The following is a 19334-nucleotide window of genomic DNA, read 5'->3' on the forward strand; positions in this document are numbered from 1 at the left end:
TGCCAATATAGGCTTACTACTGAAGATCCTTTCTACAGAAGGTCCAACATTACATGCCCAACTGTAGATGGTCTCTTGCAAACAGGGCTTACTACAGAAGATCCTTCATGTACATCCTGTAGAACCTCTGATCATGTAGCTGGAATAATGGTTAGCATGGCATAAAACAAGAAAGAAAAGCCTACGTCATTCATTACATACCAGAGGCTGCAGCAAATGCTACAGGTTTGACATCAGTGTCTATGGTGTGGACTCTGATGGTGGCATCTGGTGACAATGGGGTGACTGTAGTTCTCGTATCACGCAGAGAAGTGGCAGTGACAGTAGGGCTGGGTGTCACAGGCTTCTTCTTAGACTGTGTGCCCTGGGAGGATTTCCGGGATGTTGATCTGGAGTTTTGATTTTGTTTGGTGGACTGCATCTTTCTTGGCTTTCGTTTCTTTTTGTTTGTCTTCTTGGTTGTAGGCTTGTCAGCAACTGTTGTTGTAGAGGCTGAGTTAGCTATATCTGCTAATGACAGTTTTTTCATCTTGCCTTTCATCTTAATGACATTGATTCCAGGGGCATTTGTTGTTGAAGGCGCGCTGTACTAGAATGTGTTGTGGCTGATGTAGTGGAAGGTGATTCAGTGGTTGAAGTTGATGTAGTTGTTGTAGTTGATTTTGGTGTTTCTGCTGTTGGTGTTGCTGAGGACATTTCATCTGTTTCTGCTGAAGATACGGCTGCATTAGCAGTGACAAAAGACTTGGTAGCTGGTGTCATCTTGGTCCCTGTAAGCTGGGTGTATCCTGATCTGCTGGTAATATCAGTCACATTCAGTGGTCTTGTCGGATGAATGCTGTGGTCTGCATCTGTTCTGGGTGATTGTGATGTAGATTGGGAACTAGCCAGTGTTGGCACGGAGGAGAGGGTGGTGTTGAGGTCAACACTGTTGCCGCTGAGAGTGACGCTGAGACATGTCAGGATAGCGGTGCGGAGACAGGTGACAGCCATACTCATGGTTGCTTGATGGCTCCTCACTCTTGCTTGGGTGCAAGTCTGTAGAAGTAACATCACCAGATATACATCCTTCATAACCAAAGGGATTTTGTTGAAAGAATAACATTTATCTCTTCAACAAATGTTATATGATTGGTCCAATCACCACCTTTCAGTAATTATCGAAAAACTAGAATATGCTATTTAACATCTTTCATACTTTTTGTATATTTTTGTCGCCATTCTTAATCTTGAAATTTTATGAGGTATCAATATGATTTCAAAAGCCTAGTTGTTCAGAAAGTAGCATTGTGGAAAATGATTCCATTATCATCATGATCCAGGACATTGAACATTTATGCTACTGAAAGTATCTATGTGACCAATGTTTCACACTGTGGTATGCTCCTCTGATAATTGTAATTCAAGTTTTTTGCTTTATTCTTTAATTATGCAGATTCTGTTGCCTATGATTGGCCTCTATATTACCTGTCCTTTAAGTCTGTTTGGCATTGGTTCTGATGGCTTATAAACTTGACCTCAAAACAGTTGACTGAGAAAATGTCTCTCATGTAAAATAATTACATTTTTTTGTTAAAGCCTGTGTTCTCATGTAACGGACAGACTTGGGGTTACATGTAACACTGTTCTAGCATGACTTGGAACACACTTTATGATCACCCATATCATATTATAGTAACATCTCTCTGATTGAGCTTGTCAACAGGAAACTTCACTGCATTTAAATACCTATCTCCATTTTATTCACCATCAGCCATACTTTGATGTTTGTTCAAGTACAAGACTGTAGGAGTCATTTTGCCCTGTGAATTGACTATGAGTTTCAGATATATAGCCTAGGCAAGGGATGAAATACTGTGCCATCCACGCACCCTCAACCCTGTTTCAGTTTGGGCTTTCTTTGATATTTTCCATCTGCAAATAATACCATGCTTTTTCTGAAGTATTCATATTGAGTACAGTAGTACTACAGTAAGTTATGTTATCACAAACCAACTTATAACCAAGTCACAGATGTAGTAACTGATTTGTGGGGTTTCTGATGGTTGTATATTTCAGTCAAAATTTGTTTAATGAACTAACTACATTGTATTATCATTACAAAGTAAAATCACTGGTCCCTTTGAGTTTGTTTTACCCATAGAGTAAAACCAGGTATAACATTTTACATTCTCTTTTAATCACATTGCAACTGGCACAAAGATGAGATTGTAGTTTAGTCTCAAATATGCCAGTTAGTATTCATCTCATTCTAAAATATGATTTGGTGAGATAATGTCTACACTAGTGCCCTTTACATCACAAAATCTATTACTATATGAAAAGTGTGAGTCCATGGCTTACCTACAAGTCCACTCTCCTTTAGAGCATTGTGAAAATCCTTAATGTTCCAATGCTGGGTCCTCTGTTTCATCCGTCATCTGAGCTGTTTCTCGATGGAGTATCATTTATAGGAGTAAACAAGCTGACTCTATTTCATCAGTAAACAATAAATATAAACAAATGTGTTTGTCACCTTGGCCGGTAAGCCTGTACAAATTTATCCAGTATCCTAGTTCATAAGATGAAATGTGTGGAATCAAATGTTGATATCGTCTCAGGAAACATTGCTTCACCTAATGCCACTCAGTAAATACAGGACACACATTCTTTATTGATATTTGCAACCTCTAGACTCTCAATTTTACTTCACTCTCAGTTTAAGATGAGGAGGACAGATTCAAGAGGCTGGTGTTGTCACCCCAACAATATTTGGCCTATGTGGGTGGGCCACGTTGGTTGTATTTAGAACATTCCCCTTAAAAATAACTTGGACATTGTAGCTCTTTAACCTTTCCGCCCGACATCCTTTTAAATGATTTGAATTAAATCTTTGGACTTCAGATGCTTGAAGGGTATTTTCATGAAGATGTAGAAAGTAGGGCTACTCGGAATATATCATGAGTTGCATATGATATGGGGGTCACAGTCTAGCCTGGAAAAGGTGTTATAAATATTCTCCAGAGATTGGGAAAGGCAGGGGCCACGGGCCATTTTGCACATTAGAATAAACAATGGCCCATTAACATTTTGACATTTTAAATTCAAACTAAAGAAGATAATTTGAGTTTGGTGGATAGATTACTTAAGTTTTTTGGCTTTTTTTATTTAAAAAATGCAGTTGAGTTAAAAATTCAGCTGTTTCAAATTGTCAAACTCAGTTTGAAATTTGAGTAAAAACTTAAGTTTACTTCGAGAAATCGGGGCCTGGACAGGTAAATTGAGTATCAGAAGAAATGATGGAGTGACTAATGTTTCAGTTAGTACAGTTTTCATGGTACATTTATGTTGTTTACTTCTCACACTGACATCGAGTGGTTATAAAATGTGTGTCATCAATTAACAGACATATAAGATGCCTGGAGCTTGGCATTAAGGGGATGAAACAATGGACTCCGACAGGGTATCCATTAGAGCTGTGACGATATATCATAGTATCGATAATCGTGATCCTTTATCTGGCGATAAATACATCAATACGTCTTTTTGTATCGTGATATGTATAGTTGACCTTAAAATTGTTAATTTTCATTAGATATTGACAGTTATGTCAAAATTTCTTGCTATTAAAATACGATTTTTTAAAGAAAATAACTAAAGAAAGCATATCATGTTATGCATCGAATCGAGTCGTATCGTTCCAAGATATCACGATACGTATCGTGAAATTTCTGTATCGTCACACCTCCAGTATCCATGTTATACTGCTGGATGGTTTGGAGGACAGTGACTGTAAAATGAGCACTAGTCTGGACTTGTATATGTAACCCAACACAGACATGACCATGCATGTCACATTGTAAGTGAAAGAATTTTAAGCAAGACGTTAAACCTCATATCAACTCTACTGACCTCACCTCGAATTGTTCAGTAACTGTATTCACATTCAAACTGTTAAAGGCAACTTGTCAGGAACAAACTCTCAACAAATATATTAATGTAGTGAGTTAATGTTAGCTGCGGATGATTAGGGGAATAGTTTCATCTAATGACTTAAAGTGAGGGTATGAAAGGCCTGTATAGTACACTGGGCTCTAGATAAGTGTTAAAGCTGTTGTTTTTAGGCTTCCATGTTCTCAGACATTGGGTATTGGTCCTGTTGCTTGTGTCCTTTGGGTATTCAATATATTTTTCTTCTTTGGGTACAGTCAGCAGGGTTTCTCTGCTGATCCAGGTGTACACAAGTGCACATATCACTTTTGCCTAGCAACCATTGTTCTCTATTTCGTCGTCTGTTGAAAACAATTGAACGTGACGTCAATGAACAGGACAGTCACACTTGCTTATCTAGTTTTACTGCACAAATGTACATGAATAGAATGGATAAAAAAGAAATTATTACACGAGCAAGAGTGCCACACAACTTATACGAAACTCGTGCAAAATTGTGTATTGCCCTTGCTCTCGCTCGGGCAATACAAAATTTCACACTCGTTTTTTATAAGTCGTATGACACACTTGCTCGTGTAATAATCTCTATGTATATCATGTGTGGTATATGAAAGCTGAAAAAAATGTTAGATAACTGTGTTTTTGTGATATTGGAATTTTTATTTCCTTCATGCTCATTTATATGCAAACCACTTAAGATTAGTTGGGTGTATTGTGATTTGTGTATATGTGTTCAGCACTGATTAACTGTATATGATATATAGTCATCATCATCATCATCATCATCATTAGATATTTGTTGTTAGTGTTTTTGGTGATTGTATAGGGAAAAATGCCCCATCATGATCCATCATAGGCCCTCTCTATGACTTTTGCTAGCAATTTATAAGGAAACTACCTTCAGAATTCTTGGACACAATTACGTCACTTGTAACAGAATGGGCATTATAGTTCTGCTTTTCCAAACAACTGTATGCAAAAAGGAGCAAAATATATTCAATCCACACGAAAATATTATAAATGATTTATCAAGCTATCCATGCATATTTGTAAATACAAACTGAAAAGCCATTATGAAAATAATTTTCAATTAACTTCATTTAAAAAAATATCAAAAAGCATATCTGCCTTGTGTTTGTTTATTAATCCAGCTCACTGCACTTAGTCACATTCTGTATGAGGATACTGAGGGACATGCTGGGACAAGGACCAACTCTTGTACTCTTAAGACACAAAATCCTCTGATATGATGGGATACATCTGAGTGAAGATGAATGTTTTATACACCTAATCAAAGTTGAGGCATCTAAACATCAGAGCAGAGATCTTTACGTTTTTCATTGTTTCTGAGTTCGCGTGGCATCTATGTTCTGTGAGTTTTCGTTAGTTAGTACTGAATGTTTGTTATCAAGTTTATAAATCAAATGGAGGTGAAAGTTTTGACGCCTGAGTCACTAACCAAGTCATATTGTCAGTGTTTGCTAAGGGTTCGCACTATCCCACATTTTCTTGTTTGTTGTTTATACCTGGGTTCAGCAATATTAAAGCAATACTATTGTATCGATTACTACATTTGGAGATGTCTGTCAACTAGACTTTTGTGATCTGGGAGGTCACTCCTGGTCACTACATACTAATGTTGACCTGGTGAAGGTCAAGCAGTAAACACAACGGCTGTCTCATGGCAACAGTTTTGTTTAAAGAATCGAATCACACTGTCATTAAATATTTGAGTTTGAGAGAACTCACCCAAGGAATTTATCAATATCTCTACAGATTGAAACACCTGGCATGTATGTGTCCCTTTTTAGGAAAGAACCATTTGCATCGTGCATTATATACAGCTGCTCATTGGGGTGTGTTTGAAAGGATGAGGGGGAAAAATAGAGAGCAAAACAAATAGTATTTTGGCAGATGCACACCTTCCATTTGGAGCTTTGCACACTGGAATTTGAAACTATTTTCATGAGCTGTTGGTTGTTTTTCCTGCTTCAGACTACTGAATCTGTATCATACGGAATCCTTGATCATACTGAATCTGGATTATTGTGGATCATCAGGGATTTACATGGAGTCCTGTATTTGAGGGTCCCTGGGACTCATACTCTTAATTTTCAGGGGTCCTGGACAACAAAATGGGGGTCCCAGACACTTAAATATTATTATTAATACTGTTATTGTATTGTGTGTCATGATCATCACATTGTTAAAGTAATTAAATTGCAAATAATACCATAACCCTGCTAGTAGCAAACTCAGTGATAACTTATTGTCACTTGATTTTTGCAACAAGTATTTGGACTTTTCTGAGTCCCTGTGGACACGCTAATAAATTTGCGTCCTGTAAATCCCAGGATCATGACTTGGATCATCTGCTCTGTAGAAACCCTTGACAAATATACAAGACAACTTTATGTTATAGTGTGTAGTGAACATATATAGATATCCCAGGGGTCCTTATACAACTATGTGTTATATTGTGTAGTGAATATACATCCATATCCCAGAGGTACTGAAACAACTTTGTGTTATGTTGGATAGTGAATATACATCTATATCCCAGAGGTACTGAAACAACTTTGTGTTATGTTGGATAGTGAATATACATCTATATCCCAGGGGTACTGAAACAACTATGTGTTATATTGTATAGTGAATATACATCTATATCCCAGGGGTACTGAAACAACTATGTGTTATATTGTATAGTGAATATACATCTATATCCCAGGGGTACTGAAACAACTATGTGTTATATTGTATAGTGAATATACATCTATATCCCAGGGGTACTGAAACAACTATGTGTTATATTGTATAGTGAATATACATCTATATCCCAGGGTACTGAAACAACTATGTGTTATATTGTATAGTGAATATACATCTATATCCCAGGGGTACTGAAACAACTATGTGTTATATTGTATAGTGAATATACATCTATATCCCAGGGGTACTGAAACAACTATGGGTTGGATATATGTTATATTGTATAGTGAATATACATCTATATACCAGGGGTACTGAAACAACTATGTGTTATATTGTATAGTGAATATACATCTATATCCCAGGGGTACTGAAACAACTATTTGTTATCATGGTTATATTGTGTAGTGGATGTACATCCTTATCCCTTATCCCTTATCCCAGGGATAATAAGACATGTCTGTGTTACTTGGGAAGGGAATTTCTCATCCATATTTTAAGCTTTAATAACAAGCACATAACTTTGCATCTCAATTTGTAAATCTAGAAAATATACTTCAAGTTATGTGCAGACTGTTTCCCAGTTATGCATGTCATTATGGGATAGCTGATGGTACATCCACACTGCTGAACCTCCGGAACATATCTAAGGTATTTGAAATAAAGTTGTTGTGTTCACTGTTACTAATTATCTTCCCTTCATCTACAGTTGGCTCTGAGTGCTGCTTCACCCATTTTCCGGGGCCATCTTGCAGACATTGAGGCACGGTGGACTGTCATCGCCCAGGGCGTGGATGATCGTACCAGGGAGGAGCTTGGCCTTGAAGTGAGTGTCTGTCATGCATGGGACTTTACCACTTTCAGTTACCTCGTTAGGATGAGAAAGCCACTATAACATGGTGCGCCTAGTGGCTGCAAGAGTTGTATACTCCCCAGGGAGTTAAGATTGATAATACGATGTGCCGTTGAGATTGACATCCAATGATTGAGGGAAAATAATACCAGCACCTTGAGCATGCACTAGTTGCATGGATATGAGTGCTATATAAATATAAATATCCTATAATTTCTGCATGTGTGATTTAGTGAAATATTTTCAAGTTTACCAAACGTATTGTCAGCATGGCCTGTGTTCATGGTAGTTTTCACTAGTTGTGTCCTGTTACTTGTCACTTGTGTCAGCATGTGATGCAAAGATTTACATATTTCTAGGCTTTAGGATGATACAGTGCACTGCAAAAGATCATTTATTTTTATCAAGAACATAGCATCACTTATGTTAATGATAACTATTAATATTTGGGGAAAATATTGATCTTCCCTTATATCCCGCTTGTTCCCTCGTTTTTGAGTGAGTGGTATCTGTATTCTGTGTGAGTTTTCCTTATTACTACTGAATTTTCTGAATTAAGTTGGTAAATGAAGTGAGTGAGTGAGTTTAGTTTTATGTCACTTTTAACAATATTCCAGCAATATCATGGCAGGGGACACCAGAAATAGGCTTCACACATTGTACCCCTATATGGGGAATCGAACGTGACGAGTGAACGCTTTAACCACTAGGCTATCCCACCACCTGTAAATGAAATGGAGTTTTGACATCTGACTGACTCACTTAACCAAACCATCATGTCAGTGAAAGTTGGCTAAGGGTTCACAACAACCCTCATTTGCTCATTTGGTGATGCATTAAAACTAAATTAGCTCCAAGGTATAACAGTTATTTGTTTGAGTTGTGTAATGTATCCAGACTTAGATCTGATATTTATTGGTTCTGATCCCCAGACTGTTGGGAAAGGTTGGTCGATAGATACCTATCACGTCAAACCAAGAGATGATACTCGTTGCTGCCCAGCCCATGGTATAGTCCGTTTGGCCCAAAAGCGGACATCAGACCAACTGTGAGGTTTTTGCAGAATTTTGTTCCTAAGATTCAAAAAGTTGTTTAACAAACTATCATTAAAATATTGACACAGTTCACTATTTGTTACGAGGGAGGAGTACAGAGAAAGGGACAGCCAGGTGTTAGAGAAGCACGTGCACAAGTGCCGACAAAGTTATTGATTCATTAACCTGTGCTGTGCCGTCTCCATCCTTTCTCGAACACCTGGCTGTCCCTTTCTCTGCACTCCTCCCTCGTAACAAATAGTGAACTGTGTCAATATTTTAATGATAGATTGTTAAACAACTTTTTTATTTTTAGGACAAAAATTCTGCAAAAAACCTCACAGAGTGGGTATGATGTTTTGATTATGATCAGCGTTTCATTGAGTATGTTATGTTTATTAGTTTTCGAGTTAGATTGCAATTCATCGGTCCGCTTTTGAGCCAAACGGACTGTAGTAGCAACACAGTGAACCTCTAGTAGCAAAATCTCCCTGTACTTCATTCTTCGGTATGCTGACATGCTCTGATATAACTGAAGAACAGCTTTCAGTGGCATCAAATAAGTATGAAAGCAATTTCACAATTTAATGATTTATGCGCTGTTAAGTGTCTCCTACATACCATTGTAAGAAATAGTAACTTGAGAAAGCGGCCTTGAAGCAAATCTTTTTTGAGGTGAATTAAATGTGCTTCTTAAACTCAATTAAAGAGTGTGATGGTTTGTTTTCGTAGGATATATTGTAGATACCCTGTCACAGGAGATGAGTAATTGAGAAGTCTGCACAATTTCAGCACGTAGTTTTGTGTGTAATTTGACAAAGATTCAACATGATTTCTTCTTGGTTTCTTAGGAGTTACCTGACCTTGAACTTAATAGATGAATAGATTTTTAGCTTAATTTTGCTAAGGAAGGAATACAATAGAAGCTCAATAAAAAATTACAACTTTGAATGCCCTTGAATTGTCGGTGCACCCATCCCATTTGTTGACACTGGAAGATTTATTGAAGACATCCTCTTCACCTATTTACAGCTAACAAATAACATGCACATCATTGTGTCAACAAGACATTTCTATCAGTCCTGTAGATGTAGAAGTTCTGTAGAATGTGCTGTAAATGTAAAATGTTCTGTGGAATGTGCTATAGATGCAGAAAGTACTGCAGAATGTGCAGTAAATGTCAAATGTTCTGTAGAATGTACTGCAGATGCAGAAAGTCCACTATAAAGCCCTAAGCATGTACATTATCCCGTACTTGTAGAGTGTCTTATACTTGTAGAATGTCTGACCAAGACAAGACAGAGAATCTCCTATCATCCTCCCCTAATGACTGTACATGTAGAATTCAGTGTCTGGAGGTTTGTTGCTATTGTTCTAGCCTTTGAAAGAAAACAAGTTCTGTATCAACAAGTCTCGCTATGACTCGATTGACAGCTACCTGTCGCCAGGAAGTGCCTGTTACAATGACATCGACATGGTGTACGACAAGGATCTCTACCAACAGCTTCGCGATGGAGGTACGTACACACACACTCAGTGAAGTTCTCATTTTTCTAAATTCTTAGATATTTTGTAAGACTAAGCATTAATGCCCCCCTTTTTTGTTTGACTTACCAGTGATATGCAATCTAATGCTACAAAGCCATAAAGTTAGCTGTAACTATGTCCACATGCAAGTGATGATGATTTTAAGTGGGGTCACCCATTTTGTTCGGGGTGGGGGTGGGGGATGGGTGGGGGTGGTTTGTCATCAATTTTGTACACATGTACTAGGAGTGGTCAGCAACTTTGTACATAAAAATGTTTTTAAAAATATGTTTAAAAAATATGTGGTGGAGGGTGGGGGCATTGATTTTGTACATGACATGCAGGGGGGTCACTTACTTTGTACATACATTTTAAGGGGGTCACTTACATTGTACATGCCTCTCCATAAAAATCATCATCACCCCTCCTAGCCATAAATTATGTTAATTTAGTTGGAGAGGCTGATGACCATTTCTTTACATTGTAGTACCTCTCTGTGTCCTTGTTTAGGTGTTGATGAACTGTTGTCACGCCATCTTGCCCACCTGTTTATACGAGACCCAATCTCCCTGTTCAGTGAAAAGATTGACCAGAATGACGACGAGGACACTGACCATTTTGAGGTAGTTCAAAAGGAAGTTTACATGATCATATATTGCTGGCATGGTAACGTGTTGTTTCAAGCCTAAAACTAAAAACCAGGTAAAATATTTCACTTTTGAGACTTCTCATTTGTGTGGGGGTAGTAGAGTTTTGGGGTAAACACTTTTGTACAATGACCAGACAGACTTTGTATTTTGATATGCTTGTTTTATGTACCACCCAGAACATCCAATCCACCAACTGGCAGACCATGAGGTTCAAGCCGCCCCCACCCAACTCAGACATAGGATGGAGGGTGGAGTTCAGACCCATGGAGGTAGGGACATCACAGCTTGTGTTGGTTATAACGCACTGAATGTATGGGTCAGTAGATGGGTAAAACAAGCACCTGTGTTTGTGTTGACGTGTACATAACAATATAGGAAAGCAGGTGCGAAAATGGTTTGATTTTGAAAAACACCTGATATTCCTATGATATAACTTTGCTGTGTTCAGGGCTAGTTGCCAGTTTGGCTACAGTGGCAGTGTTGATGATGAGTCCTGTTCCCGGTTCTAGGTCCAGCTGACAGACTTTGAGAATGCAGCCTATGTAGTGTTCATCGTGCTCCTCACTCGAGTCATCCTCACATTCAAACTCAACTTCCTCATCCCCATCTCAAAGGTAGGTCCTGTCTGGAATCAGTGAGGGACATCTCTACTGTCACTGAATTATCCACTGTCTTGTGTTGCCATGCTTTGATGACATGAAATCTGGAGCCATTTCTCACACAGCTTCTTTGTCAGTCTGGTTTCAGTGGCAGTGGTAGAAACAGACATCCAATTAAATCGCTGTTATTTCATGCAAGGAACAATGTTACCAATATTCAAATGTTCAGTAGACTTTATCCCTCTCTGTTGATATTCAGAACTTTTTACCTCTATTTGGTATTAGTGATGGAGATGTTGATGTCACTATTACTGCCAGTTGGACCCAGGTTACTTACCCTGCATAAATCAAGAGATACTATTATCATGATTATGGTTAATTAAAGGTGAAACTCTGTTTTCAGTGATTGTTATCCTCCACACATTTTCCAGAGCATTTCTGTGTGCAAGGCATGCCCCCCATCTTAAATAAGTGTGTGGTTTAATGCTGTTTTGTATGTGTCAGTTACTTGTCAGCTTCTGGTAGGAGGGAAGTCCAAAGTAATGCTGATTGCAGACATTTATCGCTTTGTTGAAGCCCACAAGCGAGTGTGTGAGTGAGTAAGTTTAGTTTTACGCCACACGCAGCAATATTCCAGCTATATGACGGCGGTCTGTAAATAATTGAGCTGGACCAGACAATCCAGTGATCAACAGCATGAGCATTTATCTACAGAATTGACATGTCTGAACCAAGTCAGCGAGCCTGACCACCTGATCCTGTTAGTATCCTCTTACTACAATTATGGGTTACTGAAGATCAGTTCTAACCTGGATACAGAGTGTAAGGGGAGATAATGACAGTAGTGTTCAAAGCATCTGTGCCAGTGCAGTGCATTAGTTGCCACGGAGGCAAAGAGAGAATAAACTACAAGTGAATTACAGTTTATCTGTCCAGTTTACTAATGAAGATAATCTACATGCTGTGTAATTCCTTGTTGCTCATAGATAAGTGTGCATCCTGTTGCTGTTGGGATCAGCAGTAATGATCATTCCCTTTTCTGTGCCCTGACATTTGATATTGTATGGAATCTAGTGTATGGTATACCTGTTGATGTTCAGCAGAGACATACTGGCTTTAGACCAGACAGAGTTGTGTCCCTTAGTTTCCTGGCTCTGTCTTGGTTCTGTGTCATACCCGGTTTGTTGGTTTCACCAAACTGGTAGACATCTTCAGTTTGCATCTAGTTTGCTTGCCTCCCACTTTTAGCTGATAAGTAGTAATGCAAATGAAATGCTGTTTCAGTGGTTTTACACTCAATTTGAAAAGGCCATTTCATGAATTTGTGAGTGGTTAAAATAAAGGGTTAAGTGTCTGGGTCTATTTATTTATTGCTACTACAATAATTTATCATGCTGTCACTGTACCACTATTGTGTGGAAGAATGCCTACATTTTTCGATATTGTTGACACTTCAGCAAGGCTTATGTACAGTCCCCTGAAGGTGATTTCAGGTTACAACCAGGCTGGTCATAGGAGGCGAGAAGATGGATCCTGTGGTCAGACTCCAGTGACTTGGTTGATTCATGTCATCATACCTTGACAGTGACCACCACTGCTTGTAATTTCAGTTACTGGGTTATCTGGTCCTGGGAATATACCTAGAATAGAGTGCAGTATTGAATAGCACACAAACTGACAAACACGACAACTACCTGAAAGGAATTGTTCCTTGATCTGTTAAATACTGTCTCTCCAGGTTGATGAAAACATGAAGACTGCCTCCAAGAGGGATGCAGTGAGACAGGGCCGGTTCTACTTCAGGAAAGATGTTGTCACAGGTGGGAAACACACAATCATTGCTGTACTATTGATAATCACTGAAGTCAATGACTGACTGCCAAGTATAGACCATATGTGGAATGTATAGAATAATCTTTAAGTAACATCTGTCTGTGAAGTATTGTTGATGATGACCATATGTGGAATGTATAGAATAAAATCAAAGTAACATCTGTCTGTGAATTATTGTTGATTGTCACCCACCAAGGGTTAGTGAGTGAGTTAAACCTTGTTCAGCATTATCTCAGCCTGATAACAAGCCCACCAAGGGTTAGTGAGTGAGTTAAACCTTGTTCAGCATTATCTCAGCCTGATAACAAGCCCACCAAGGGTTAGTGAGTGAGTTAAACCTTGTTCAGCATTATCTCAGCCTGATAACAAGCCCACCAAGGGTTAGTGAGTGAGTTAAACCTTGTTCAGCATTATCTCATCCTGATAACAAGCCCACCAAGGGTTAGTGAGTGAGTTAAACCTTGTTCAGCACTATCTCAGCCTGATAACAAGCCCACCAAGAGTCCAATAATTACTGTATTTCGTCAATGTTCCTATGTTATTCTGTGGTGCTGTGTTGACAGATTGCTCCCCACCGGAGGCTGCAGAGTGCATGGTGAACTGTGAGAAGGCTCCCTGTAAATGTATTGCCGATGAATACACGTTGATGAGCATTGATGAAATCATCAATGGCAAGGTGGGTGGCCCAGCAGAAACACAGTGTTAACCTGTTGGTGGAATCGGTTGTAATGTTATTGCTATTGATAGAAGGTTTGTTCTAACAGAACAAGTGTTCATTGTTGAGGGTTTCTCATATTTAGTGTTGATGTCCCTCTTTTTGTAATGATTTGCCATTTTGGGGGGCTATTTTAACACCTAGTTGGCCACAAAATATGTAAGCATGTTTTGTGAAAATGGGTGGAAGTCATTAGTGGTTGATGAGTGGAATTATGAGAGCTTGTGACTATTCTTGTATTGGGATGACCTGTCACTCGTTGAGTAAACCTAATCATTGGAACATCATGCTATCTACACAGTTTTGTACCTCTTCAGGAGAATTCTTCTTTGCCTGAATTTAGCTGTACATTGACATAGTACTAGAAGCCATTTAGGAGTATATTTATATAGTACTAGGAAGCCATTTATCAGTACATTGACATAAAACTAGAAGCCATTTAGGAGTATATTTATATAGTATATTTATAGTACATTGACATAATACTAGAAGCCATTTAGGAGTATATTTATATAGTACTAGGAAGCCATTTATCAGTACATTGACATAATACTAGAAACCATTTAGGAGTATATTTATATAGTACTAGGAAGCCATTTATCAGTACATTGACATAATACTAGAAGCCATTCAGGAGTATATTTATATAGTACTAGGAAGCCATTTAGCTGTACATTGACATAGTACTAGAAGCCATTTAGGAGTACAGTCAGCTCTCGTTAATCCGACACTCATTAATCCGACAGTCACGTTAATCCGACAAAAAATTAGGGGACCATTTAAAACAGTGATAATTACTCTCGTTAATCCGACATTCTCACATTCCGACTCCGACACACCAATCTAGCAGCTGATTATTGTAAATACATTGTAAAAACATTCGTTAATCCGACAATCAACACAGCCGGTCGGATGATCCGACCGTATACAAACAATCACAACCGACATGAGTTTTCATCACAAGATGTTTGTCACGAGTACACCACCTGCTAAGCGACCCCTTGTAGAAGTTACGCCATTGATCAAGAAAGAAATCTCCTTTTGAAGAAAGACAAACCCCAGACAACACAACAAGAAGTTATCACTTTTGCTGAGCAGAAGTTTGATGTGAAGATTGGAAGATCAACCGTATCTGACATCCTGAAGCAGTCTGCTCAGTGGTTGAACGTCTCTACGACTGATTCCAATGCTTCAAGCTATCTGAGGCCAAAACATCGATGAACACTTTGCAAACATTTCTGACACACCACTTAGACGTGTTTGATGTTAATGACCATCAAAGACTTTTTCAAGTTATAAATTATATATGTTATGATACACGCCTGATTGTACATTAGACGTCCACATGTTATTATGGAATTAGTTGTATGGAAACTGTAACATAATCAACATCCGGGTCATAATGGCAGCTGATATGCGGTAAAAACAAACATGAGTTTTGTGCCAATGTGGTCATGAAATAGATATGAAACTGTTCGCTTATGTGATTACATATGTATGTTATGCCATCTATGAATGTTAATAAATGAAAACAAGTATGTATTGTTAGTATTTTATTTTTCTGTGAATATTTTTACATACGATGAAGATAACAAGATCTACCATTTCTGATATGCATGCAACAGTATGGTGATCATGACATTTAGTAAACATTGATATTTTCACACAAATACACTAATCCGACATTTTCATTAATCCGACATTTTAGTTAATCCGACATATTTCTCTGCAACCACAAGTGTCGGATTAACGAGAGTTGACTGTATATTTATATAGTACTAGGAAGCCATTTATCAGTACATTGACATAATACTAGAAGCCATTTAAGAGTATATTTATATAGTACTAGCAAGCCATTTAGCAGTACATTGATGTAATACTTGGAACCCATTTAGCAGTACATTGATTAAATACTTGAAATTCCGTTTACAGTACCTTGATATAGAAAAGTTGAGTCTGTGTACCAGTACGTTGATATCGTAATTGAAAGTACATAACTGGGTTTGATAGTGTGCGTTATGAGATTGTACACAGGGTTCCTGTCCTGAAAGCCTTGGGCCTGATATTTGTTGTGATTGTTTCAGGGAGATTTTGTTGGCTTGTTGTCCTTGATGAACAAGTACATGGACAGTGTGGAGACCGATGTGGACACTCGCTGTACTGTCCTCCAGTATCTGCAGCTCATCTCCAAAAGAGCCTCAGGTAATTATTTCACAACAGTTTTCAGGTAGTCAAGTGAGCTTATGTCATAGTGAATTGTCTGTCCAGTTGTATCTCTCCCTCTTATACTGTCTACATCTCTGAAACCCCTAGGCCTGTGAAGCTAGAGTGAGTGAGTGAGTGAGTGAGTTTAGTTTTACGTCGCACTCAGCAATATTCCAGCTATATGGTGGCGGTCTGTTAATAATCGAGTCTGGACCAGACAAACCAGTGATCAACAGCATGAGCATCGATCTACGCAATTGGGATATCATGGCATGTGTCAACCAAGTCAGCGAAATGGTAGGACTTGCTGAACGCAATTCGGAGCTAAACGTTCACCTACTCCTCTGTAAAAACGAGCTCGGCCATCATTACTGTACAGGCAAAACCTACTGTCGTTGGTGAGACAGTGAATGAGTTTAGTTTTACGCCGCACTCAGCAATATTCCAGCTATATGGCAGCGGTCTGTAAATAATCGAGTCTGGACCAAACAATCCAGTGATCAACAGCATGAGCATCGATCTACGCAATTGGGATATCATGGCATGTGTCAACCAAGTCAGCGAGCCTGACCACCCGATCCCGTTAGTGGCCTCTTACGACAAGCATGGGTTACTGAAGGTTCATTCTAACCCGGATCTTCACGGGTTTGTGAAGGTAGAACTTATTATATGAATGATCCCAGCCCTCTGAAGCCTGCCATTTTAAAGATGGCTGCCATTATTTCTTCATCGTTGAGGTTGGCTTCGGAGACTTGTGACTTGTGGGTCTATATTTTGTGATTTTTGTGGATACTTCAACCACTTCGAACTGTTTGGAGGATTGTATACATGATAGTGCTAGATTTATTAAATTTATGGTGAAATATCAGAAGCAAGGCCTTATGACAGATAGTATGATATATATGTGCTTTCAACTCCCACAGCCTTTGATCATATGATGTATGTGCAATTTGTTGTTTTAGGTGAGTTGATGACAACGGCACGATGGGTTCGTGAGTTGGTCAACAACCATCCAGATTACAAACATGACTCCGTCGTGTCCGACAGCATTGCCTATGACATTCTGTCCAAATGTGCTGCCTTTTCACGAGAAAGTACCGATGTGCCAGAACTTTTATTTTCCTATTCAACTAAATCTGCTGATACCATTCCATTGGCTGTGTCCAAGGCACAGCAGTACTACCAGGAGAAGAGTAAGAAGAAGTAGAAACAGGAAGTTAAGAAGTATTTCCCCTTTTGGTTTCAAGCGATGGTGCTATGGTTTGGCCACATTAGCATACAACGGTTCAATCAGGAAGCCTGCTTTTATAGATATATGAAAACAGTTTCAGTTCATCAATTGTTGCATTGCTCATGATGGACTTTCAAATCAAAATAAAAAATATTTGTAACTGATGAAGATATGTTTATGTAAACATGTAGGATATTAATTTTAGATGGCATTATAGTTAGATTATTTACAATCATTAAATTAATATGAGTTTGAAATTAATGCAAATGATGTCATTTTCCTATGTTGACATTATTAAAGTGGGCCACTATTGGTGGTATGAAGGAGTTAAATGAACCACCTTGATGCCATGGTATACATAGCAACAGACCCAGTGGGTGGATGTTGTCCGGCAGTAATTGCAGTGTTTCTCACCTGGTGTGACCAGTTGTAGCTGTTCATCAAGTGGCTACAACAGATGCAATTCTTGTATGGTGGCATCTTGGTTTTGAGAAACCTTGTCAAATAATCTCACAGTTGCAAAATGGTGCTCAGCCACAAAGTGAAAATGTCCAGGAACAGCCATTGTGGTGAATATCTAACACTATTAGGCCAGACCATTCTTTTTCAGAAGAAGTCCTCCTTGGGGTACATATAAGCATTTTTTTTTTAAATGTCCATTTTAAATCCTACGACAGTTGTAACTAATAATAAAATATTTACAAAACAAAAAACTCGTTTTGTCTTGTGAGACCACCCCTACAGGGCCCCACCGGACCCCATACAGCCAAGAGCAGGTAACTCTCGTCCTAAAAATAATAAAGTTGTTTAACAAACTATCATTAAAATATTGACACAGTTCACTGTTTGTTACGAGGGAGGGGTGCAGAGAAAGGGACAGCCAGGTGTTCGAGAAGCATGTTCACAGACAAAGTTATTTATTCATTAACCTGTGCTGTGCCGTCTCCATCCGTTCTCGAACACCTGGCTGTCCCTTTCTGTAGCTTGTAGCATTTAAATATCGCCCGTGCGTTTTATTTATTGCTATTTACTTGTGTTTATATGTTTGCTGCTTCACAGTTCCTGCTAGTAACACTGGCATGGTTCTGTTTGTTGCAGTTTACGCCCTGTGCGTTGTGCTGTGTACACTACCGCCACAGGATGGTCATAAAGTGTGCCTCCGGTGTTTAGCCGAGGACGCTTACGACGGTCAAGGATGTTCATAATAAACGCCCTTGCGTCAATATTCCTGTTACATTATGTTGTGTTATGTTACACATATACATATTTCATACATTTACACACAACGTGCCTCATAGTGGCCGAGGTTGTTGTTTTGCCTGGGTTTCTGCGCCTCACGCGCATTCTTCCAGGCATGCAGATTTTATGTTTTTCACTAATCTGCATCAGGCGCTGTACGAATCTGTGATGATAGCTCAGGTCTATCGACGCCCAGGCCAGGAGGCTGTTGAGTGTGACAGAGCTACCGAGCTGCCGATCACCTCGACGCTCCTAGGTCTACCCGTGTACACCAGGGGAACCCTGCATTGCCAGGCTACTCCCATGTGTCTCGGGACAGTGGATCGGACTAGCACCGACCTGGGCTTCAGCCCCGGTACGGAGCAGATCCCCGGCGCTGTTAGCTCAGGTCTCGGCCTGATGTCTATCGATGCCCTGGCCAAGAGGCCATTGAGTGTCATGGAGCTACCGATCACCTCGACGCACCGAGGTCTACCCATGTACACCAGGGGAACCCTGCATTGTCAGGCTACTCCCAGGTGTTTCGGGATCGGGGCTTGAACTCGAACCGCCGACCCGAGCACTTATATATATATATTTATGGGTATTTATATAGCGCTATAGGCTATGTTTGACTATATGCTCAGTGCGCTTTTGGAGAGTACTGGGGGAACCCTGATTTATCAGGCTACTCCTACGTGTCTTGGGATCGAGGTTCGGTCTAGAACCGCCGAGGCTTCGGCTCCGTGAATGCTCTGAACCCCGTGAGTAGCACCGACCCGGGCTTTGGCACTAGTAGGGCGCAGATTCCCGGCACCGGTAGTTCA

The 19334-nt window shown here is 39.3% G+C and overlaps 1 protein-coding gene across 1 annotated transcript in view; it reads left to right on the forward strand.

Moving 5' to 3' along the window:
• LOC124254571 (glutamate--cysteine ligase catalytic subunit-like) overlaps positions 1-17882 on the forward strand; it is a 32845-nt gene extending 14963 nt beyond the window's left edge. The window contains exons 8-16 of the mRNA XM_046688400.1: positions 7352-7468; positions 9908-10046; positions 10567-10679; positions 10883-10975; positions 11216-11320; positions 13044-13125; positions 13702-13814; positions 15938-16055; positions 17021-17882. Coding sequence (XP_046544356.1) covers positions 7352-7468; positions 9908-10046; positions 10567-10679; positions 10883-10975; positions 11216-11320; positions 13044-13125; positions 13702-13814; positions 15938-16055; positions 17021-17265 — 1125 coding nt within the window. The 3' untranslated portion in view covers positions 17266-17882. The remainder of the gene's footprint in view (positions 1-7351; positions 7469-9907; positions 10047-10566; positions 10680-10882; positions 10976-11215; positions 11321-13043; positions 13126-13701; positions 13815-15937; positions 16056-17020) is intronic.
• Positions 17883-19334: the final 1452 nt, after the last annotated feature.

The sequence above is a fragment of the Haliotis rubra genome, unplaced genomic scaffold (genome assembly GCF_003918875.1).
Source record: "Haliotis rubra isolate DU_JTF1 unplaced genomic scaffold, ASM391887v1 Scf115, whole genome shotgun sequence".
NCBI classification, from domain to species: domain Eukaryota; kingdom Metazoa; phylum Mollusca; class Gastropoda; order Lepetellida; family Haliotidae; genus Haliotis; species Haliotis rubra.